The sequence below is a fragment of the Chiloscyllium plagiosum genome, chromosome 22 (genome assembly GCF_004010195.1).
Source record: "Chiloscyllium plagiosum isolate BGI_BamShark_2017 chromosome 22, ASM401019v2, whole genome shotgun sequence".
Lineage (NCBI taxonomy): Eukaryota > Metazoa > Chordata > Chondrichthyes > Orectolobiformes > Hemiscylliidae > Chiloscyllium > Chiloscyllium plagiosum.
Window position 1 is genome coordinate 57,891,540 of NC_057731.1, and position 24,504 is coordinate 57,916,043.

The 24,504-nt window shown below is 40.7% G+C and overlaps 1 protein-coding gene across 8 annotated transcripts in view; it reads right to left on the bottom strand.

Moving 5' to 3' along the window:
* Nucleotides 1-24,504, bottom strand: part of add3a (adducin 3 (gamma) a) — a 272,015-nt gene that overhangs the window by 51,001 nt on the left and 196,510 nt on the right. For all 8 annotated transcript variants that reach the window (XM_043713112.1, XM_043713108.1, XM_043713110.1 and 5 more), the window contains 4 exons: nucleotides 13,740-13,820; nucleotides 2,833-2,982; nucleotides 2,569-2,712; nucleotides 227-325 (listed from right to left, as the gene is read on the bottom strand). In XM_043713112.1, the coding sequence (XP_043569047.1) occupies nucleotides 227-325; nucleotides 2,569-2,712; nucleotides 2,833-2,982; nucleotides 13,740-13,820 (474 nt within the window). The remainder of the gene's footprint in view (nucleotides 1-226; nucleotides 326-2,568; nucleotides 2,713-2,832; nucleotides 2,983-13,739; nucleotides 13,821-24,504) is intronic.

The following is a 24,504-nucleotide window of genomic DNA, read 5'->3' on the forward strand; positions in this document are numbered from 1 at the left end:
ATATATCCAAAATACTCTAAAAACAATACACAGTATGGGTTAATTAAAACATTTTAAAAGTTACCTATTCTGTTAAGATCAACTTTGATATGAAAAACATTTCTAAAACTTGATCATTACATTTAAAAGTAGGAACCAGATTTTCCAAGTGTAAAACAGGTTTGAATGCAATTGCTATTCATAATATAAATGATTGGCATCAGTTGTATATTATTTTTAATGTTACCTGGATTTCACAAGCCAACTGAACGGTGTAGATATAGTGAAAAGCTTCCTCTATGGTCTCACCAAGTGCCACTACACCATGGTTTCTCAGAACCAATACCTGAAAATAAAATCAAGATTAGATATGATAGAAAACAAATAAATATTTAAGCTTTGGTTTAAGTCAATGGCCAATTTAAATTTTTTTTTTCTATTTACTTTTGTTACAAAACTTTTTCTTTCCTTTCCCTTCTCTTTCTTCTCTCCTGAAGGTACTGAAGATGCAAAGCTTTGCCATTTATATCATCCAAGTAACTATTAGTGAGGAGGCTCGATAGCGAGGTTAGTGGAGCATCACAACTGAGACGATTATGTCATTAAATGAATCATACAGTATGAAGATTAGTTGGCCAAGTGATTAGATTAGATTAGATCCCCTACAGTGTGGAAACAGGCCTTTCGGCCCAACAAGTCCACACCGACCCTCTGAAGAGCAACCCATCCAGACCCATTCCTCTACATTTACCCCCTCACCTAACACAACGGGCAATTTAGCATGGCCAATTCACCTAACCTGTACATTTTGGACTGTGGGAGGAAACCGGAGCACCTGGAGGAAACCCATGCAGACACGGGGATAATGTGCAAGCTTCACACAGACAGTTGCCCGAGGCAGGAATTGAACCTGGGTCTCTGGTGCTGTGAGGCAGCAGTGCTAACCACTGTGCCACCTCCATGCATCATTGAAAGGTCCAAATTTGGTCCACATCCTAGCTTTTGTTACATAACCCTGCAAATTAATCCTCTGTTAGTTACTGTAGATGCAACAGAAAATCCAATTTCAGACTATAATTTTCCCACCTCCAAATCTTTTATTCTTATTTCGGTTATTCCTTTTGGACTGTAGCTATTCATCATTCTGCCATTCACATCTTCTCCAGACTCTACTTTCGTTTCTTTACTAGCTCCCATTACTACTTGATATAATCTGCAACATCAATTCTTTTTTCATTTAATTTCTTTCATCATCCACTCTGTCAAAGACTTTCCTTTTGTTCTTTTTGCCAAAAACTGATTGTACTTTTAGTATTTCTCAGCACTTGCGAAAGGTTATTGAAAAATTTCCTCTCTGCAGATGCTGCCTGACTTGCTGAGCATTTCCAGCAGTTATTATTTTTATTTCAGAATTCCAGCATCTGCAGATACTTTGCTTTTGAATTTCACAGTGATAACTTTTAAGTTTACTCTGCTAAGTTTTGTGAAGGTATTTAAACCCTTGTGATGACTGACCTTCAACCTCAATAATCTGATATAATGTCACAAGTAACTAGGTTGGATTTGTCCTGCTTTTTGTGGACAGGACAGACATGGGCAATTTTCCACATTACTGGGTGGATGCCAACTATGAATATACTGGAACAGCTTGGTGAGGGGCATGGGCAGTTTTAAAATTTTCAGTTCAAGTACTAGAATGCTGTCAAGGCCAATTGCCTTTGCAATGCTCAGCTCCCACATTATTGAGGGTGGGCATATTTATGGAGCCTCTACCAGTAGTTAGTTATTTGATCACCACCATTCATAACTGCATGTGGTAGGATTGCACAGTTTAAATCTTATCTTTGATTTTGGGATCAGCTCTTTCTACTGTATATTGCTTCTGCTGTTTGGCATGCAAGTTTTCCTGTGTCACAGCTTTACCAGCTAGGACCTCATTCTTAGGTAAGTCTCCCTGCATTCTACAGTGAGCTACACCTAGTCCCCAGTTTGCAAGTAGGTTAGATATTTGTTGGGAAATGAAGTTACAGATTGTGTTTGAATATGATGTTACTTTTCCAAAGGGCGCATAGCACTTCATAGATAAGCATTTTTGATTTGCTAGATCTGTTTGATACCTATCCCATTTAGCATGGAGCTAGTGTGATATGACATGATGGACAGTATCCTTGATGAGAAGGTGGGACTTCATCTCAAAGACTGTGAGATATGCACTCCTACCAATACTGTCATTGACAGACGCATCTCTAACAGGCAGACTGATAAGGAGAAGGTCAATTTGGATCACCTCGGCGGTTTCCTCACCATATGTGTCAGACCCAGTTTAGAAGTTACGTCCTTTATGCCTCCACCAATTCATTCAATATTATCGAACCACTCTTTGTGATGGAAATTGAGGTCCCCAAACAAAGTTTATTCTTTGTCTTTGCCACCCTCGATGCTCCTTCCAATTGATGTTTAAAAATTTGTTTTTAGTATGTAACACAACCAAGGTGGGAGAAATAGGAAGTTTGGGAGAGAAAGGGAAGGGATAAAGTAAAAAATGTAAATTTTCCACCTTGAACACTGTAATGACTATTGCAATCTTACCTTGCAAGCTGTACCTAAACACTTTTGGAGCTGAATTCGGTCACTCTCTTCATCGAGTGAACCCTGATAATCATAATATGCGACATTGCCTACAACCATAGCTTCCTGGGATATTGGCAGAATACCACACTTCATGGTAGAAACCTGTAAGTGACAGGGAATTGAGGTGGGATAAATAGGGGAATTAGAAATTTTCCTGAATTGCATGAAATAAATCCTCCAAAATTTAGAACACAAAAAAATGCAAAATAAATGGTCACTTACAGCAGCAGCTGCTGGTGTGTGTATATGTACAACACATCGAACATCAGGGCGTATTGCATAGATGGCAGCATGGGGACTGAATGATGCTTGGTCAATTCTCAAATTAGTGCTTCCCTGGTCCACGACTTCACCTAGTATGTTAACTTTCACCTATATGTAGAAGACATACATGAACAACACTGATTTTTCTGGACTTTTGGTTTTAGAAAGAGGTGAAGAAAATAACAAGCTAGCCTTGCTTTTATATTTTTCAAACTGCAAAACAATTCTTAAAAAGACATGACTAAATTTTTTTTGTTCCAGAATGTCAACTGCATTGTTTATTTTATAAACATATGGTCTTTCTACTACTGCTGCTGACAAGTTCTTACATGTAATGTTCATAAATGTTCAACCATGAAGTATACAGAAATACAGAGGTCAAAAGGTTCCAGACTTAATTTTCAAGTTCTATTGGATAACTAATCACAGCTTCAGTACCCCTGGTTGATAGGAAAAAGAAAGAATAAACCAGACACTGATTACTTTGCTGTGATTCTTGCTAAAAGGTTTACATTGGAAATGTGATCAAGTTCAACACAGATGTGCACTTGAAGCCAACAACTGTTTGTGGATTGACATCAGTCACATTTTTATGAAAAGAAGCCAGGAATACAACTTTTATTGGCATTTTCATTGACTTTAGGAACAGAAATTAAGCCATTCAGCCCATTCAATCTGCTCTGTCATTCAATCATAGCTTATAAGTTTCTCAATCCCATTCTGCTGCTTTCTCCCCATAAGCCTTGATACTCAAGGAAAAACCTCAATCTTAAATATACTCAATGGCCTGGCCTCCACAGCCTTCAGTGGCAAGGAATTCCATAGATTCATCACTTTCTTGCTGAAGGAGCTTCTCCTTATCTCTGTTCTAAAAGGTCTTCCTTTACTCTGAGGCTGTGTCCTTGGGTCCTCGTCTCTCCTCCCAATGGAAACAACTTCCCAACACCCACTCTGTCTAGGCCATTCAGTATTCTGTAAGCTTCAATTAGATCCACACTGGAAAAAGATAATGTTGTAGAGAAGAATACTGAGATACAGGCGACTAGACTAGACAAGATTGAGGTTCACAAGGAGGATGTGTTAGCAATTCTGGAAAGTGCAAAAATCAGTACATCCCCTGGGCCGGATGGGATTTATTCGAGAATTCTCTGGAAAGCCAGGGAGGAGACTGCAGATGCTTTGGCTTTGATCTTTAGATTGCCATTGTCTATAGGAATATAGTGCCAGAAGACTGGAGGATAGCAAATGTTGTCCCCTTGTTCAAGGAGGAGAGTAGAGAAAACCTTGGTAATTATAGACCAGTGAGCTTTACTTTGGTTGTGGGTAAAGTGTTTGAAAAGGTTATAAGAGATAGGATTTATAATAACCTAAAGAGGAAAAGGTTGATTAGTGATAGTCAACACTGTTTTGTGAAGGGTAGGCTGTGCCACACAAACCTTATTGAGTTCTTTGAGATGGTGACCAAACAGGTGGATGAGGGTAAAGTAGTTGTTGTGGTACAAATGGATTTCAGTAAGGCATTTGATAAGATTCCCCAAGGTAGGCTATTGCACAAAATACAGGGGATTGAGGCTGACTTAGTGGTTTGAATCAGAAATTGGCTAGCTGAAAGAAGGTAGACGGTGGTGGCTGATAGGAAATGTTCATCTTGGAATTCAGTTGCTAGTGGTGTAGCACCACTGATGTTTGTCATTTTTATAAATGGCTTGGATGAGGGCATAGAAGGATGGGTTGGTAAATGTACGACTAAACGCGGAGTTGTGGACAGTGCAGAAGGATGTTGCAGGTTACAGAGGGCCATAGATAAGCTTAGCGAGTTTTGAAAGCTGCAGAGTTGGGCCAAGAGGTGGCAAATGGAGTTTAACATGGAAAAGTGTGAGGTGATTCGCTTCGGAAGGAGCAACAGGAATAAAGAGTACTGGGCTAATTCTAAGATTCTTCATAGTGTAGACGAGCAGAGGGGTCTCGGTGTCCACATACATAGATCCCTGAAAGTTGCTACCCAGGTTGATAGGGTTAAGATGGCTTTTATTGGTAGAGGGATTGAGTTTTGGAGCCATAAGGTCATGCTGCAGCTGTACAAACCTCTGGTGCGACCGCACTTGGAGTATTGCGTACAGTTCTGGTCACCGCATTATAGGAAGGATGTGGAAGCTTTGGAAAAATGTTCATAGGAGAATTATTAGGATGTTTCCTTGTATGAAAGGAAGGTCTTATGAGGAAAGGCTGAGGGACTTGAAGCTGTTTTCATTAGAGAGAAGAAGTTTGAGAGGTGACTTAATTGAGACATGAGATAATCAGAGGGTTAGCTAGGGTGGACAGTGACAGCCTTTTTCCTCAGACGGCGATGGCTGGCACAAGGGGACATAGCTTTAAATTGAGGGATGATAGATATAGGACAGACATCAGAAGTAGCTTCTTTACTCAGAATAGTAGGGGTGTGGAATGCACCGCCTGCAACAGCAGTAGACTAGCTAACTTTAAGGTAAAAACAATGACTGCAGATGCTGGAAACCAGATTCTGGATCAGTGGTGCTGGAAGAGCACAGCAATTCAGGCAGCATCCGAGGAGCTTCGAAATCGACGTTTCGGGTAAAAGCCGATGATGAAGGGCTTTTGCCCGAAACGTCGATTTCGAAGCTCCTCGGATGCTGCCTGAATTGCTGTGCTCTTCCAGCACCACTGATCCAGTAGCTAACTTTAAGGGCATTTAAATGGTCATTAAATAGACATATGGATGAAAATGGAATAGTATAGGATAAAGAGAACTTCAGATTGGTTCTACAGGTCAGCACAATATCGAGGGCCGATGGGCCTGTACTGCGCTGTAACGTTCTATGTTCTATCCCCTCTCATCCTTCTAAAATCCATCGAATATAAACTCAGAGGCCTCAAACATTCCTCATATGTGAAACTTTTCGTTCCTGGGACCATTCTCATGAACCTCCTCTGAAAATGTTTCAGGGCCAGTACATCCTCCCTGAGATATGGGGCCCAAAACTGCACACAATACTCCAAATGTGGCCTGACCAGAGCTTTGTAAGCCACAGAAATATATCCCTCCTTTTATATTCCACTCCTCTCAAAAAAATGCCAACATTGCACTTGCCTTCCTAGCTATTGACTAAACCTGCAAGTTTACCTTGAGAGAATCATGGACTAGAACACTTTGCACTTCAGACTTCTGAATTTTCTCCCCATTTAGAAAATAGCCCATGGTTCTATTCTTTTTACCAAAGTGCGTAATCTCACACTTTCCCACATTGTATTCCATCTACCACTTCTTTGCCCACTCTGCTAACCTGTCCAAATCCTTCAGCAGCCTCCCAGCCTCCTCAATCACCCTCCTGTCCACTGTTACACTGCCTACCCTGTACAGTCCACATCCACCATTTGGGAAAGCTAATTATCATTTTATAAGCAAGCATCCAGTGCAACAAAACACAGCACATTATTATCTCACTCCAGGGCAGAGAAAGAAAAAAATTATACTGAATGTTCAGGATACATACATGGATTTTTTGACCAATGATAAATGCCCTGGAGAAAGTGCTGATGAGCTGTTTCTTGAACTGCTGCAGTCAGCATTGTGCCATTACGTAGGGAATTCAAGGCTTCTGATCCAACATTGCTAAGGACGACACATTTCTAAGTTAGGATTGTGCTACTTACACAGGTACTTGCAGTCATACTTGCTCCCCTTATTCATTTCGAAGGGATGAATATGGAAGCTACTGTCAAAAAGGTCTTGCTGATTTCTGAAGTGCTACTGATGGGACATGCTATAGCCACAACAAGCTGGTGATGGAAGGAGTGAATATCTCAAGTAATGGATGGCTTATCAATGAAGCAAGCTGCTTTATTCTGCATGGTATTGAGTTTAGTGAATGTGGTTGGTGCTGCACATACCCAGGTAAATGCAGAGTATTCTATTATATTTCTAAATTGCACCTTATAGATCATGGGAAGGCTTTGTGGAATTAGAATGCAAGATGGTCACTACAGCCTCTGACTTGTGCTTGTAGTCACAGTGTGTGACAGAGTGTGGCCCTGTTAAGTGCAAATTGGTACTGCTAATGGTGCAGAATCAATGATGGCAATAACTGAATATCAAGCAGAGGACATTAGACACTCTCTCCTGTTGTAAATAATAATTACTTGCCATTTGTGTGGAACAAGTATTATTTATCAGTTGTCAGCCCATGTCAGAAAGCTGTCCACGTCTTTTTGTACATGGACACAAACTGCTTTATCATTAGACAAGTTGGAAATGGAACTGAACACTGTACAATTGTCAGTAAACCATCAAAGAAATAGTTGAAGATGGTTGTGCCGAGAACACTATCATGTGGAAATCCTGTACTAATATCTAAAAGTTGAAATAGATGATTGGTCTCCAATAATCAAAATCATTTTTCTTTGTCGTACATATGACTCTACCCAGTAAAATGTCTCCCCAGTGCTCATCAACTTCAAGTTAACCAAGGTCAATACTGTCTCAACATCAAGGACCCTCATTCTTGCTTCATCCAAGGTTTACTGAGGTCTTAAGCCAAGTGGTCCTAAGAGAATTGTTTCCATAGGTAGAGCTTGGCACAGGAGTCAAATTTACAACAAACAATATTTGTTTGACATTTCTTATTCCCTTGATTTTGTGGGTTACCTGCTTTTAGTAAAGAAAGTAACATTCTTGGGACAATGATCCTCTGTTTTCCTGAATGTCATTAAAACAAATGTAAATGAAAATCTCAATTATACAACAGTGCCTCAAATATTAAAATGTGAAAGGCTATTTTAAAATTTATAGCTTTGGCTTTCTTACAGATTTCAATAAACAGTGGCCTAAACATTATTTTCGTTTCCTTTCCGGTTCAAGCAGTGTGTTTATTTCAACTTCAGTGCTAGAATAAAAGTTCCTTAGGCAAAAGGGTTTGGGTTTTGCAATATGGATTTTGGAAACAAAAAGCTAAGCTGGATCATTCTGAAGCATTGCATGAAGACTATGTTTCTTGGACTGCAGCAAGTGCCAATTTTCTTTCATCATTATGCATGGGCATTGAGAAAAGCTCACTGGCATACTGAGATCACAACAACAGTCCACAAAAACTTATCAAGAGTTTTTAAGATCAGCAAGAATCTGTGGATAGAACAATAGGCTATGATTTTTGATAAGATTATTGATAAGAATTTCATTCTACAGACTGCTGCTGGTTTTGTTTAATATTTATAACATTTTCTGCTTCTGTTACTCTGAATTAATCTTTGTTTAAATTGAAACTTAATTCTTAAAATTTTCTGACTTTTTTCTGATTTTTAATTGAAACACAACATAGATCACATTGCAGGTAAAGATTCTATAAGCATATGAAAACATTGAAATCAAAGTCCCTTTATTTCACAATAGGTCACAATACTAAGGATCATCATTCTGCAAAAAAATTCAAAGCACCCAACCCAACAATTTAAGGAAATGATATGCTTCTTTTACTTTTTTTAGTTCATTCGTGGGACGTGAATGTCGTTGGCTAGGCTGGCATTTATTTCCTATTCCCTAATTGCCCAGAGCACAGTTAAGAGTCAGTCAAGTTACTAGAGTCTAGAGTCACATGTAGACCAGATCAGATAAGGAGACAGGTCTCTTCCCTAAAGGACATTAGTGAACCAGATTTTTTTTCCTGCCAATCAGCAACAGGTTCATGGTCATGCTTAGATTCTTAATTCAAGTCTTTTATTGAACTCAAGTTCAACTACCTGCTGTGGTGGGATTTGAACCCTGGTTCCTAGAACATTACCAGAGTATTTGGATTATTGGTCCAATGACCACTGCCTGAAGTTATCATGAATACTTCTCCTTCTTAACCTCGCCCCTTGCCTGAGGTGTGGCGACCCTCAGGTTAAACCGCCAGTTGTCTTTCTAATGAGAGAGCAGCCCTATGGTCTGGTAAGACTATGGCATCTTTACTATTATTATAGTGATACTGCTTTTTGTCCACCATCACTCCTTAAATCAGAAAGATTATGATTCCCCTTTTTATTAGTCTGTATTTCTGGCATTTTCATTTTTTGTTAGAACAGATCAATGTACATGATTTGTAGTAACTGCAGTGGATGTCTTATTGGGAAAAATAATCAATACATCACAACAGTAACTTCAAAACTACTAATTTGGGTGCAAAATACTTTGGACATCCTGACGTTGTGAAATGCACTGTGTATATGCAAGTTTTAAAAAATAATGTGACCTTATATTTTATTGTATGAAACACAATTTGACTTCTATCATTCAAATAAAAGTTGAGATTTTAATAAGCTCTGGATATTGAACTACTGGAGCACCTCTAGTTAGTGATCTACAATGAAAATGTAGTTCATTACTTTGAAAAAGAATCACTGAGTAATGAGAGGTTATATTCTCAATATTATAAGTCTTGTATATTGTTTCCTCTCTGTTTAAATATGCTTATATATAGATATTAGATTTTGCTGGAAGCTTTAAAATAATCAATAGAACAGACTGCTGAAAGAAATGTAATGTTCAGCAATGCAAGTTGTATGGAACTACAGTACAATGAAAAAAATACAGGAACAATCTAAGTTATAATACTGATTTCGGAAGGTTAGCGATCAATTTAAATCAGTAATTGATGGAAGTCACACAAACCATACACCTATCATTTCCAGAGCAGGGGATCAGATTTGATTTATTACTGTCACGTATACGGAGGTACAGTGAAAAATATTGCCTTACATGCTTTTCACAGATTGTACTATACAACTGCATTAGGGTAACAGAACAGCATGCAGGATACAATGTTACAGCTGCTGAGAAGGTGCAGAGAGAGATCAGCCTTAACATTTGAGAGATCCATTCAAAAATCTGCTAAAAGCGAGGAAGAAGCTGTTCTCAATCAGTTCGTACATGTATACAAATTTTCACATCTTCTGTCCAACAGAAGAGAATATAACTGGGGTCGGAGGGGACTTTGATTATGTTGACTGCTTTCCCGATGCGGCAGGAAGTATAGATAGAGTCAATGGATGGGAGGCTGGTTTGCGTGATGGACTGGGCTGTGTTCATAAGTGTCTTTATGGGCATGTCAAACTTTCTTAGCCTCCTATGCTTTCTTGACTGTAGTATCAATGTGGGTGGACCAGGATGTACTGTGGACAATGTAGAACTCTAACGGCTAGCTACATTAAGAGTGCCACTCGTCATGTTGCTTTGCAGCAACTAGTTTAAAAATAAAATAATAAAATTGATCATAAGCTGGTTGGTCTCCAGTTTATTATTTTCATTTCTGAGGCTTAGTACAAAAACATGACATAAGCCTTGTAAACATACGACATTGTAATAACTAAATAAAAAACATTAACTCATGTCTACATAGTGCCCAAATAGGAGTGGCATCAGGAAGGAAAGTTATAAAGTAGAATTTGATCTTCCACGTAAGGAGACATTAGTGCAGATGACCAAAAGCCTTTTTAAAAAAAATTCATTCACTCGACGAGAACACTGCTGACTCGGCCAGCATTATTGCACAACCCAGACAGCAGTTAAGAGTCAATCACATTGCTATAAATCTAGAATCAAATGTTGTCCACACAGGTAAGGATGGCAGTTTCCTCCCCTAAAGGACATTAGTGAATCAGATGGGTTTTTCCTCCCAATCAATTCATGGTCATCTTTAGATTCTTCATTCCAGATTTTTATTGAATTCAAATTCCACCATCTACCGAGGGGGGGGTTCGAACTGGGTCCCCAGATCATTACCTGGGTCTCTGAATTAACAGTCCAGTCATAATACCACAAGGCTATTGACTCACCCTTAAATTGATTGAAGAAGTAGGTTTTGAGCAGTACCTTAAAAAGGCAAAGATAAGTCAAGAGGCTGAGGAGATTAGGGAGAACTTTCTAGAGTATAGGGCTTTAGTCATTGAAGCTGTGGCTACCAATGACAGAATAATTAAAATGAAAATACTTAAGGGGTCAGAAATGGAGGAAGACAAAATACAGAAGGTTGTAGTGGCCACAAAGGTCAAGGCAATGGAGTAATTTAAACAAGGATGACAATTTTAAAATGAAGGTTTATTATAATGGTCACCTTTTTATAGGAAGGATATTATTAAACTGGACAGGGTTTAGAAAAGAGTTACCAGGATGTTGCTGGGAATGGAGAGTTTGAGACACAGTATAAAAATAGACTGGAGAGGCTGGGAATTTTTTCACTGGAGCAAGGGAGGTTGAGGGGAGACCTTGCGGTTTATAAAATGACGAGGGACGTAGATAAGGTGAATGACAAGGGCCTTTTCCCTAGGGTGAGGGAGTTCAAAGTCAGAGAGTATATTTTTAAAGTGAGAAGAGAAAGATTTAAAAAGAAAGAGGGGCAACCTTCTAAAAATTGTAGAGAGTGATTTGTGTGTGAAATGATCTGCCAAAGAAAGTGGTGGATGCAGGAACCATTACCACAGTTAAAAGATGTTTGGATAAGTTCATGAAGAGAAAAGGTTTGAAAGGATATGTGTCAAGCACCGGCAGGTGGGACGAGTTTACTTTGGGAACATGGTTGGTGTCCACCGGTTGGACTGAAGTGTCTGTTTCCATGTTGTATGACTCTATGATGTCCTTGACAGGCAGCATATAAATGAGAAGAATGAGAGTAAGACAGATCCTTGGGGATCATTGCAGCTGATTCTCTGGTTAAAGTGAAGCAGATAAGAAGAGAACTAAGTCAGTCCAGTCTCTACCCTTTGGATGACAGTAAAGAAGCACTGCAAGAGGATTGTACAACCATGTCAAAAGCTGCAGACAGATTGAGAAAAGCAAAGAAGAAAATTTTACCATTGCAACAATCATATCTGCAGTTCTATAATGACTTTGATAAGCTGTCTTGGTGCTGTGGTAGCAACAGAAATCTGACTGAAAAGTGGAATGCACTGAAAAATGGGCTTGAATTTGTTTAGGGAGGTGGGAAAGGAGGAGTAAGAGAACAAGAAAGAGAGATAGAGATACATATGATTTATTCAAGGACTAACAGAGGTTAAAAATGGAGCAGTATTGTGCAAGAATGGAGGTGGGCTTTTGTGGACAACAGTGATAAAGGTATATTTGAAAGAGAGGTACAGTACATGAATGGGAATAACTTAGTAATTTAGCAGGAATATGGTTGAGACAGCAGGAAACAGGTCTTGTGAACAAGGTGAAGAGAAATGTGAGAAGCTGGAGAAAGTTGAAAATTCAACTTCTAGAGTTCCCTCGAGCATGAAGTGCTTTCCAGTTGGATTATGTGTTGAAGAGTGATTAACAAGATGTTCAATGGTCAGTGAGTCAAGATTTATTCCAATACTAGCAGTTTTTACTCATTCTGTTGTAACAAGAGGATTGATGAGGGCGGAGCAGTAGATGTGATCTATATGGACTTCAGTAAGGCGTTCGACAAGGTTCCCCATGGGAGACTGCTTAGCAAGGTTAGGTCTCATGGAATACAGGGAGAACTAGCCATTTGGATACAGAACTGGCTCGAAGGTAGAAGACAGAGGATGGTGGTGGAGGGTTGCTTTTCAGACTGGAGGCCTGTGACCAGTGGAGTGCCAGAAGGATCGGTGGTGGGTCCACTACTTTTCATCATTTATATAAATGATTTGGATGTGAGCATAAGAGGTATAGTTGTAAGTTTGCAGATGACACCAAAATTGGAGGTGTAGTGGACAACGAAGACGGTTACCTCAGATTACAATAGGATCTTGATCAGATGAACCAATGGGCCGAGAAGTGGAAGATGGAGTTTAAATCAGGTAAATGCGAGATGTTGCATTTTGGGAAATCAAATCAGGGCAGGATGATACACTTAATGATAAGGTCCTAGGGTATGTTGCTCAACAAAGAGACCTTGGAGTGCAGGTTCGTAGCTCCTTGAAAGTGGAGTCACTATCGATAGGATAGTGAAGGCGGCATTTGGTATGCTTTCCTTAATTGGTCAGAGTATTGAGTATAGGAGTTGGGAGGTCATGTTGCCTGTGTACAGGACATTGGTTAGGCCACTATTGGATTATTGCGTGCAATACTTTTCTCCTTCCTATCGGAAGAATGTTGTGAAACTTGAAAGGGTTCAGGAAAGATCTACAAGGATGTTGCCAGGGTTGGAGGATTTGAGCTCTAGAGAGAGGTTGAATAGGCTGGGGCTGTTTTCCCTGGAGTGTTGGAGGTTGAGGGGTGACCTTATAGAGGTTTATAAAATCATGAGAGGAATGGATAGGATAAATAGACAAGGTCTTTTCCCTGGGGTCGGGGTTTCGGGTGAGAGGGGAAAGATATAAAAGAGATCCAAGGGGCAACGTTTTCACGCAGAGGGTGGTACGTGTATGGAATGAGCTTCCAGAAGAAGTGGTGGAGGCTGGTACAATTGCAACATTTAAGAGGCATTTGGATGGGTATATGAATAGGAAGGGTTTGGAGGAATATGTGCCAGGTGCTGGCAGGTGGGACTAGATTGGGTTGGAATATCTGGTCGGCATGGACGAGTTGGATGGAAGGGTCTTTTTCCATGTTGTACATCTCTATGACTCTAGAACAATCGAGGTTTGTTCAATATATAATTTTACTTGCATGACACTGTAATATTTTGCTATAAATTCTGAGTCTTATGGTCCTGCTACACAACCACCTGAAGGAGGAGTAGCACTCCGAAAGCTAGTGCTTCCAAATAAATCTGTTGGACTATAACCTGGTGTTATGTGATTTGTAACTTTGTCCACCTTAGTGCAACACCGGCTCCTCCACATAGTAAAAATTCATACATTTCCAACTACTTATCACAGTAGAACCTTTGAAAAAGGAACAATTATATAAAAGATATGTGCAAACTTACAAGGTTGGAAGCAGTGGCTTCAGCATATGAGAGGCCCTTGGGAATAATGAGAAAATGTTCCTGTTCTTTGCTCACTCTGACCTAAGAGAAAGAAAATTAAGATTTCACAATATTTCATTTTAAATAAAATTTATTAATCACCAATGTAATATCACTGTACAGATAATTCTCCAAAGGTGTGTCATTGTACAAAGTAAGACTTTGTCCAGAATACACATAGTATAGACATTCGAACAGAAGCCGACCATTTGGCCCATTGAGTCCAAATGATACACTTAATGATAAGGTCCTAGGGTATGTTGCTCAACAAAGAGACCTTGGAGTGCAGGAGTCTTTCAATGAGATTATGTTTGATCTGATAATCCTCAATTCCTTTTTCCTGTCTTTTCCAGAAGACACTTGCTTCCCTTACTGATTAAAATCTATGTCACAGACTTTGAATACACCTATTGACTCAGCCTTGACAACCACCTGGCATAAAGAATTTTACAGATTAACTACTGTCTGACAGAAAGAAAAAATTCTCTTCATCTATCTTACTTAGAGTCAGAGAGTCATAGACATGTATAGCACAGAAGCAGACCCTTTGGTCCAACTTGTCCAAGCCGATCAGATATCCCAACCTAATCCAGTCCCATTTGCCAGCACTTGGCCCATATCCCACTAAACCTTTCCTATTCACATATCCAGATGCCTCTTAAATGTTGCAATTGTACCAGCCTCCACCACTTGCTCTGGTTGCCCCTTAGGTCTCTTTCATATCCTTCCCCTCTCACCCTAAACTTATGCCCCCCAGTTCTGGGCTCCCCAACCCCAGGGAAAAGATTTTGTCTATTTATCCTATTCATGCCCCTCATCATTTTATAAACCTCTATAATGTCACCCCTCAGCCTTCGACGATCCAGGGAAAACAGACCCGGCTTATTCAGCCTTTCCCTATAGCTCAAATCCTTCAACCCTGGCAAAATCATTGTAAATCTTTTCTGAACCCTTTCAAGTTTCACAACATCCTTCCGATAGGAAGGAGACTAGAACTGCATGCAATATTCCAACAGTGGACTAATCAATGTCCTGAAAACCTGCAACATGACCTCCCAAGTCCTATACTCGATGCTCTGACCAATAAAGGAAAGCATACCAAACGCCTTCTTCACTATCCTATCTGCCTGTGACTCTACTTTCAAGGAGCTATGAACCTGCACTCCAAGGTCTCTTTGTTCAGCAGGACCTTACCATTAAGTCCTGCCCTGATTTGCTTTCCCAAAATGCAGCACCTCCCATTTATCAAAATTAAACTCATCTGTCATTTCTCAGCCCATTGGCCCATCTGGTCAAGATCCCGTTGTAATCTGAGGTAATCTTCTTCGCTGTCCACTATACCTCCAATTTTGGTGTCATCTGCAAACTTACTAACTATATCTCCTATGTTCATATCCAAATCATTTATATAAATGACGAAAAGTAGTGGACCCATCACTGATCCTTGTGGCACTCCAGGGGTCACAGGGCTCCAGTCTGAAAAACAATTCTCCACCACCACCCTCTGTCTTCTACCTTCGAGCCAGCTCTGTATCCAAATGGCTAGTGCTCCCTGTATTCCATGAGATCTAACCTTTCCAAACAGACTCCCATGGGGAACCTCGGCAAACGCCTTACTGAAGTCCATATAGATCATGCCCACGTCTCTGCCCTCATCAATCCACTCTGTTACTTTTTCAAAAACTCAATCAAGTGTGTGAGACATGATTTCCCATGCACAAAGCCATGCTGACTATCCCGAATCAGTCCTTGCCTTTCTAACAACTTGCCCATCACAGACGGCAGGCACACCAGTCTTTCATTTCCTGGCTTGCCCTTTCTTAAATAATGGTAACACTTTGGCTAACCTCCCATCTTCTGGCACCTCACCTGTGACTATCGATGATACAAATATCTCAGCAAGTGGCCCAGCAATCATTTCTCTAGCTTCCCGCAAAGTTCTAGGGTACACCTGATCAGGTCCTGGGGATTTATCAACCTTTATGTACTTCCAGACATCCAGCACTTCCTCCTCTGTAATATGAACATTTTTCAAGATGTCACCATCTATTTCCCTACATTCTATATCTTCCATGTCCTTCTCCACAGTAAACACTGATGCAAAATACTCATTTAGTATCTCCCCATGTCCTGCAGCTCCACACAAAGGCTGCCTTGCTGATCTTTGAAGGGCCTTATCTGCTCCCCAGGTACCCTTTTGTCCTTAATGTATTTGTAAAAACCCTTGGGATTCTCCTTAACCCTATTTGCCAAAGCTATCTCATGTCCCCTTTTCGCCCTCCTGATTTCTCACTTAAGTATACTCCTACAGCCTTTATACTCTTCTAAGGATTCACTCGATCTTTCCTGTCTATACCTGACATATGTTTCCTTTTTCTTAACCAAACCCTCAATTCTATAGTTATCCAGCATTCCCTACACCTATCAGCCCTTCCTTTCACCCTAACAGGAATATACGGTCTCTGGACCCTTGTGATCTCATTTCTGAAGGCTTCCCATTTTCCAGCTGTCCCTTTACTTGCGAATATCTGTACCCACAATCAGCTTTTAAAAGTTCTTGCCGAATACCATCAAAATTAGTCTTCCTCTAATGTAGAACTTCAAATGTTAGATCTGGTCTATTGTTTTCCATCACAATGTCAAAACTAATAGAATTATGATCGCTGGCCCCAAAGTGCTCCCAAACTGACACCTTAGTCACCTGCCATGCCAGAGTCGGTCAGGTTTTGCACCTTTTCTTGTAGGTATATCCACATACTGACTCAGAAAATTTTCTTGTATGCTCTCAACAAATTCCTCTCCATATAATCCCTTAACACTATGGCAGTCCCAGTCTATATTAGGAAATATAAAAAGAACTGCCCTGCTTGACCGGCTTCTTTTCTCAACTGTACCAGTCTCAGATTGATCTCTTTTCTCAATATCTCCCTGGGTTTTCCCCCCCCGCCCAATCCTTACTCGCTGAAATCCTCCCAAACAGCTCCAGCAAATCTTCCTGCCAGTTTCTTAGTCCCCTTCCGATTCAGGTGCAATCCATCCTTCTTGCCCTTGCTGAGATCATGCCCTCTGGCCCCAAACTCTTTCATTACAAGAAAACAGCCTCTCAGCATCTAGCCTCTCAAGCCCCCAAAGAACCTGGTATGTTTCAATAAGTTTTTCTCCTTCTTCTAACCTCTAATGGAAAAAAAGAGAATCTTCTCTGGGCCAGCTCCAATGCCAGTATATCTTTCCTTGGATAAATAGGCCAGAGCTGCACAGTATTCCAGGAGAAATTGAGGACTGCAGATGCTGGAGTACCAGAGTTAAAGATGGAAAAACACAGCAGGTCAGGCAGCATCAGAGGAGGAGAATCGATGTTTCGGGCATAAGCCCTTCATCAGGAATGAGGCTTGTGAGCCAAGAGAGTAAGAGAAATAATTTTGGGCAGGAGCCCTTCCTCAGGAATGAGGCTGGGAGCCTTGGGGGTGAAAAGATAAATAGGAGAGGGGTGGGGTTGGGGCGGGGAGAAGGTAGCAATAGGTGGATGGAAATGGGGGTGAAGGTGATAGGTAGAGAGGAGGGTGGAGTGGATAGGTGGGAAGGAAGATTGGCAGTTAGGACAGGTCATGGGGACAGTGCTGAGTTGGAAGGTTAGAACTGAGGTAAGCTGGGGGAGGAAAAAGAGAAATGAGGAAACTGGTGAAGTCCACATTGATGCCCTGGGATTGAAGAGTCCCGACACGGAAAATGAGGTGTTCTTCCTCCAGGCGTCGGGTGGAGAGGGAATGGTGATGGAAGAGGTCTGGGACTGCATGTCCTCGGCAGAGTGGGAGGGGGAGTTAAAATGTTCGGCCACAGAGCAGTGGGGTTGATTGGTGCGGGTGTCCCGGAGATGTTCCCGAAAGTGCTCTGCCAGTCTCCTCAATGTAAAAGGAGACCGCATCAGGAACAAGAGATACAATAATTGACATTTGTGGATGTGCAGGTGAAACTTTGATGGATGTGGAAGGCTCTTTTGGGCCTTCAATAGAGGTGAGGGAGGTGGTGTGGGCACAGGTTTTGCAATTCCTGCGGCGGCAGGGGAATGTGCCAGGAGGGGAGGGTGTGTCATTAGGTGGCATGGACCTAATACCAGGTAGTCACGAAGAGAACGGAAAGCAGATAGGGGTGGGGAGGGAAATATATCACTGGTGGTGGTGTCCATTTGTAGCTGGTGGACCCTTCTGTTTCTTCCTCTTCTGATGTCCCCACCAGTACCCTTCCACTGTCACACATTCATTTGGCTGAACAGATCCTTACCCTCAACATTTCTCCTTCGAATCCTCCCACTTCCTCCAGACAAAAGGGGTAGCCAAGGGCACCAAATATGTCTGTCTGCCACCTACAATTTCCAGCACCACACACTCAGCTCTGATCTCCAGTATCTGCAGTCCTCAATTTCTCCCAGATGGACAGGTAGGACAGGTCATGAGGGCGGTGCAGAGCTGGAAGGTTGATCTACGATAAAGGTGGGGGGAGGGGAAGTGAATTCCACATTGATCCCGTGTAATTAGAGGGCCCCAAGGCGGAAGATGAGGCGTCCTTCCTCCAGGTGTTGAGTGGTTAGGGTTTGACAATGGAGGCGGCGGCTCAGCACCTGCATGTCCTTGGCAGAGTGGGGAGGAACTTAAGTATTCAGCCATGGGATGGTGGAGTTGCTTGCATTCCACTTGCACTTTGGCTAGTGCCTTGTAAAGTTTTACCAAGATCTCCCAAAATTTACATTCTATTATCTTTGAAATGAAGACCAACAGTCTAATTGCCTTCCTACTTATCCTGTGTACGTGGATGCTAGTTATTTGTGATTCATGTAGGAGGATCCTCAAATCTCCTTGTGCTGCAGCTTTCATTCCTCAATTAACCAAACTCCAGCTCTTCTATTCTTCATGCAAAGGTACATAAGTTCACATTATCCTACATTATATTCCATCTGCCAAGTTTGTCCACTCACTCAACCTATCTTTATCTCTGTGTTAACCCTTTATGTCATCCTCACTCTGTTGTTCCACCTGTTTTTGTGTCATCCTCAAGTATCACAATAATACATTCCCACCATCATCCAAAGTCATACATGTTGTAAATAATTATGGCCCCAACACTGCTCCCTGCGACACTATGATGGTTACAAGTTGCCATTCTGAAAAGGCCTCCTTTATGCCAACCTGGTTTTCTATTACTTAGCCAATCTTCGATCTCTGCCCAGCGGGTAGGGAATAGTATATTATCTCTTATCAGTAGTCTTGTGTAGTACATCAAATGTCTTTTGCAAGTCCAAAGATATTACATCTAATTATTCCCTTTATCTATCATGCTTGTTACCTCAAGTGGAGCTTGTTTCCTCTCTCATCCATCCACTTTTTAAGCTTTGATTATTTAGTATTTTTGGAATGCTATTAACACTGATGACTGCAAAGTCTGTTGCCAAGAATTTTTCAACTCCCCTGGTTCATTTCTTGGTTCTTCAATATTGTTTCCCCTACCTCATTCTCTAATTCTCTCATGTTCACTTTGGCCTCTCTTATTTTTTAACATATTTAAAGAAGCTCTTACTATCTATTTTGAGATTATAGCTAGTTTCTCCCTTTTAATTATTTTTGGTCAACTTTCCCAGACTTTTAAAATTTTCATAATCCTTCAGTTTAACACTAACCTTTGCCATATTGCATATGTTTTTTTAAACCCTGGCCAGTTTTTCACCTCAGAATTGTTTCTCCTCAGTGGGATATATCTTTGCTGTGACTTATGACTATTTCCTTAAATATCTGGCCAATGTTCCTCAACCCTCTTTTCTACTAAACTCCTTTTCCAATTCACTCCAGCCCACTTTGCCCTTATCCTGACGTAGCTGCTCCTACTTAAAATTTAACACAGTTGTTTCTGACCCAAGTTTCTCATTCTCAAACTGAATACTAAATTCTGTTGATCATGGTGACTTGTTTTTTTGAGAATACTTTTACACTGAGATTGTTTCATAAACCTGCCTTGTTATTTCTCATCAGATCCCAGGTAGTGAGATTCTTGGTCAGATCCATAATGTGCTGTTCTAGGATAATGTCCTAATATATTCAGAAACTTATCAACAGCTAGGTACATTAGTTACAAGGCTACAAGACGACTTGAATGAAGGGAATCTTTGTGAAAAACTCATTTATGAATTTTGTGCCAGAAGGGTTGGCATGGACGGGTTGGACCAAAGGGTCTGTTTCCATGCTGTACATCTCTATGACTCTCTGCACACTGGGGAATGGAATATGTTGCATTCTGGACAAATGTTGTCCAATACTTTCAAGACAAGAAAAACAGTCACTGTAGAATGAATCTCTCATTGCATTAGGTGGCACTTTAGGAAGACGGGCAGCACTGTGGCTCAGTGGTTAGCAATGCTGCCTCAGTGCCAGGGACCTGGGTTTGATTCCCACCTCAGGTCGACTGTGTCGGTGTGGAGTTTGCACATTCTTTCCATGTCTGCGTGGTTTTCCTCCAGGTGCTCTGGTTTCCTCCCATAATCCAAAGATGTGCAGGTCAGGTGAATTGGCCATGCTAAATTGTCCATAGTGATAGGTGCAGGGGTAAATACAAATTAGGGAAATGGGTCTGGGTGGACTTGTTGGACCAAAGGGCCTGTTTCCACACTGTAGGGAATCTAATCTAATCAAAGCTTTTCTTTTATACCAGTCGAATAGTTTTCCATTCTTTCTCTTCATACTCTCTTTTGCTTACATGTCATGCATATTGGGGGCAAGTGAATACCAAATCTAGGTGGCTATTTTTTACTTGATATTGAAATGCTGGCAGTCTATTTCACCTTAGATGCACCACAGCTGAGCTAGATGCTGTCCCCACCTGAAGATCAAGTGAATCATTCAAAGCACGGATCACCAACCAGTAACACAAGTAATCCTTCTGCATTGCTTACTCACTCTATGGGTACACTGCACCACCTTTCTCCAGCACTAACTGCTATAACCAGTTTCATCTCACTTAGTCCCTCCCTTTGGCTTATTCCAGAAAAAAATGGCCCACAAAGGCAGAGAGCGAGCCAAGGTGGGTGAAGAGGAACTTGAAAAGGGAGTTCAAGAAGCCTTTGATCCATGGGGACTAACAAAATTCAAACATCCTTGTTCAGTGCTTTATTCAAGCATATAGAACATAACAGCACAGTACAGGTCCTTCGGCCCTCGATGTTGCGCTGACCTGTGAAATTAATCTGATGCCCATCTAATCTACACCATTCCATTATTATCCATATGTATGTCCAATGCCCTTAACTCAGTGAGTCTACTACTGTTGCAGACAGGCCATTCCATGTCTCTACTACTCAGTGAAGAAACTACCCCTAATATCTATCTTAAATCTATGTCCCCTCGTGCTATCCTCCACCATCTGAGGAAAAAGGCTCTCACTGTCCACCCGATTGAACCCTCTGATTATCTTATACATCTCAATTAAGTCACCTCTTAACGTTCTTCTCTCCAATGAAAACAGCCTCAGTTCCCTCATCCCTTCCTCATAAAACCTTCCTTCCATACCTGGCAACATCCTAGTAAATCTCCTCAACCTTTTCCAAAGCTTCTCATCCTTCCTATGTGGTGACCAGAACTGCAATTAATACTCCAGGAGTAGCCATACCAGTGTCTTCTTCTATAGCTGAGGCATGATTTTGTGGCTCCGAAACTCAAACCTCCTACCAATAAACACTAAAACACCATATATGCCTTCTCAACAGCCCTATCAACCTGGATGGCAACTTTCAGGGATGTTTGCACCTGGACACAAATCTCTGTTCATCGCCACTGCCAAAAATTTTACCATTAGCCCAGTTCTCTGCATTCCTGTTACTTCTTCCAAAGTGAACTACCTCACACTTTTCGGCATTAAACTCCATTTGCCACTTCTCAGTCCAGCACTGCATCTTATCTACGTTCCTCTGTAACCCACAAGATCCTTTGGCACTATCCACAACTCTGCCTACCTTAGTGTCATCTTCAAATTTACTAACCCATCCTTCTATGCCCACATCCAGATCATTTATAAAAAGTGATCAACAGCAATGGCCACAAAACAGATCCTTGTGGCATACCACTGATAACGGACCTCCAGGATGAACATTTCCCATCAACCACCACCCTCTGTCTTCTTTCAGCTCGCCAATTTCTGATCCAATTCACTAAATTACCTTCAATCCTGAAACTCCGTATTTAGTGCAATAGCCTACAGTGTGGAACCTTATCAAACGCCTTACTGAAGTCCATGTACACCTTGTCAACCAAATATGCAGGGGAGTTGCACCCACATAAAATGACATACAAGCTCCTTGATCAACTTCGATACGTCAGCCTTATACTGTTTTAAGGATAACAGTTTGTTTATATCTACCATTCATGACGTTAGACACGGTCACACTCACCTCTATTCAATTTTGTGTGCTTACACAATTAGGTTACCTATTACATTCTAGACACATACATGTGACTATACTATCCAATCATGACCAAATCACCTATACATGAATCTTTGACCCTTATCTAATTTGGTAATTCTTGCCTACTTGTGGTTCATCAAGCCTCTTTCTCTATCAATTGTTCTTGTTTTTAACTCCTTCACCATCATGCTTTAACACGATTAAATCTTGCTTCTGAAACAGAAGATATTTAAGCCAAGACTGGAGCATATAAACGTAGGCAACTTTTTTACTGCAGCACTTAAGGAAAGTTGCATAATGGGGGTGGGATAGAGATCTAGGTGTTAAACCAGTCCTTTCAAATAACATTTCAAAATCCTAAAACATTATTTGAACAGCGTTCTCCCATTGCCCTGGCTAAAACTTCTTCCTACAACTAGCAGCACCACATCATAACACTGAGAAAAATCTAATTCACTCATGAGTACCTTATCAGCATTGTTGCTATGTTTTAGAATTATTATTTGAAGGAGGCATTTTGAATAAAAATATCCCGCAAAAATAAAATTAACTTGTCATTCGCCTCACTATTATTTCTGTCAGATTTCTCAAAGCAAAATACTTATGTACCAACAAGGATTGTTTCAAAATAATTAATTGTATGAGAAACATTTTAAGACAATATTTATGCAAACTCTTCCCTTTCTTGTTTCTGACAGGACTTGTATAAATGGAAAATCAAACCCATACATAAATGATTACCATTACTGTAATTAGGCTTTGAAAGCTTGTAGAAGTGAAAAGGCACCATATAAGATATATTGTTATTGTTGAATGGCCCCAACAAGAGAGTATAAGTGAAAAAAAACTTGCACACATTTTGTTCTTGAAGAGTTTTTTTGCTTGCAGTCGACAATTGCATATCTATTTTACAGATAATTTTAAGGTTGCGATCTACAGTAGAATATGAAGATGGAAATGGGAAATTTCATGGGTATCCAATAGATTAAGTATGTGAACAAAACTGGCAGGTGGATTGTACTATGGGAAAGTATAGTGTTATCAAAGAAGGACAAGATGGGATATTTTCTTTAATAGTGAGAAGCAAGGAACACGTGGAGCAAAAGGGTTCAGTTATCCGTCAACAACTACTAACAACAACAACTGGTGTTGAGATTGTTATCAAGACGGCATGGTTGACAACTTGACTTTTGAAGGATTGTGGTAAAAGTGATTTATTCTAAATTCCATGGAGATATCCTTATTTTAATAAGGAAGAAAGTGAACAACAAGACATTGAACTTTTTCTTTTTAAAAACAAGGCATTTCTTGGAAATTGTGGTTTCAGCTCAATTCTAGATTTGCTACTTGTGACCCAAGACTCATTCCAGCAATGTGATTGACAATAAACTACCCTCTGAAATGTGTTGAAGCTGCTCCTTTAAAAAAAGTTATGCAGTCATTGGCATTTGTTTTCAAGAGAGGTCATAAATGACAGAGGCCAAAAAGTCTGGGGTGTATGATTTCAGGGTCAATTTGATAATAGATAACAGGCACTGTTTCAGGCAGAAGGTTTTCAAGTTTAAAAAGTACACTTAGACAATGAAAGGGGTGTGGCCAGTTCTCCCAGCTCAGCTTTTCTCTGTTTGGATTGGTTTTTGGCAGTACTATGAAAAAGCTGCTGCACCCAATGCAAGGTCGAGGCTGGTACTCTCTCTCTCCGACTTCTATCCTGGAAGAACTTGTGTTTTGATTTTTTTCCTTTTGTGCCAAGGGTTGTTTATGGGGATTGTCACAAGTATTTGGAACACTATCATTATGTCGGGATGATCTGTTGGGTTTTCAGAGAGGTTAAGTTATGCGGTATTCTGTTTACTGTTGTTTGTGTTTCAATCAGTAATTTTGTAAATAAATTCTGTTTTGTTTAAAACTAAGTGGTTTGACCAGCTGATTCTCTCCTGGAATATCCGCTGTACACCTGCTTAAAACAACTAGCAAAGCTTGGGTCTGGGCTACCTTCTTGAAATGTTTTGAGGGGTTTGGCCTGGTCCAGTCCGTAACAGATTGGGGGCTCTTTGTGGGATTTGTTCTATAGTTCAGATTTGGGATTAGGGATGTTGAACTCAAAGGCAGTGAGTGGTAGACGATGGTGACGTTTGTTCTGCGTGGTGAATTCTATTGGTTTACAGAGTGCTTGAGATAGCAATGGCTCTTTCAGTCACCAAGAGGTTTCTGGGGATGGAAGAAGTGTCCTTGGGCTTTTCCAAAAGGTGATTAAGGCCAAGCTGCTGGAACGAGCAGAGAAGC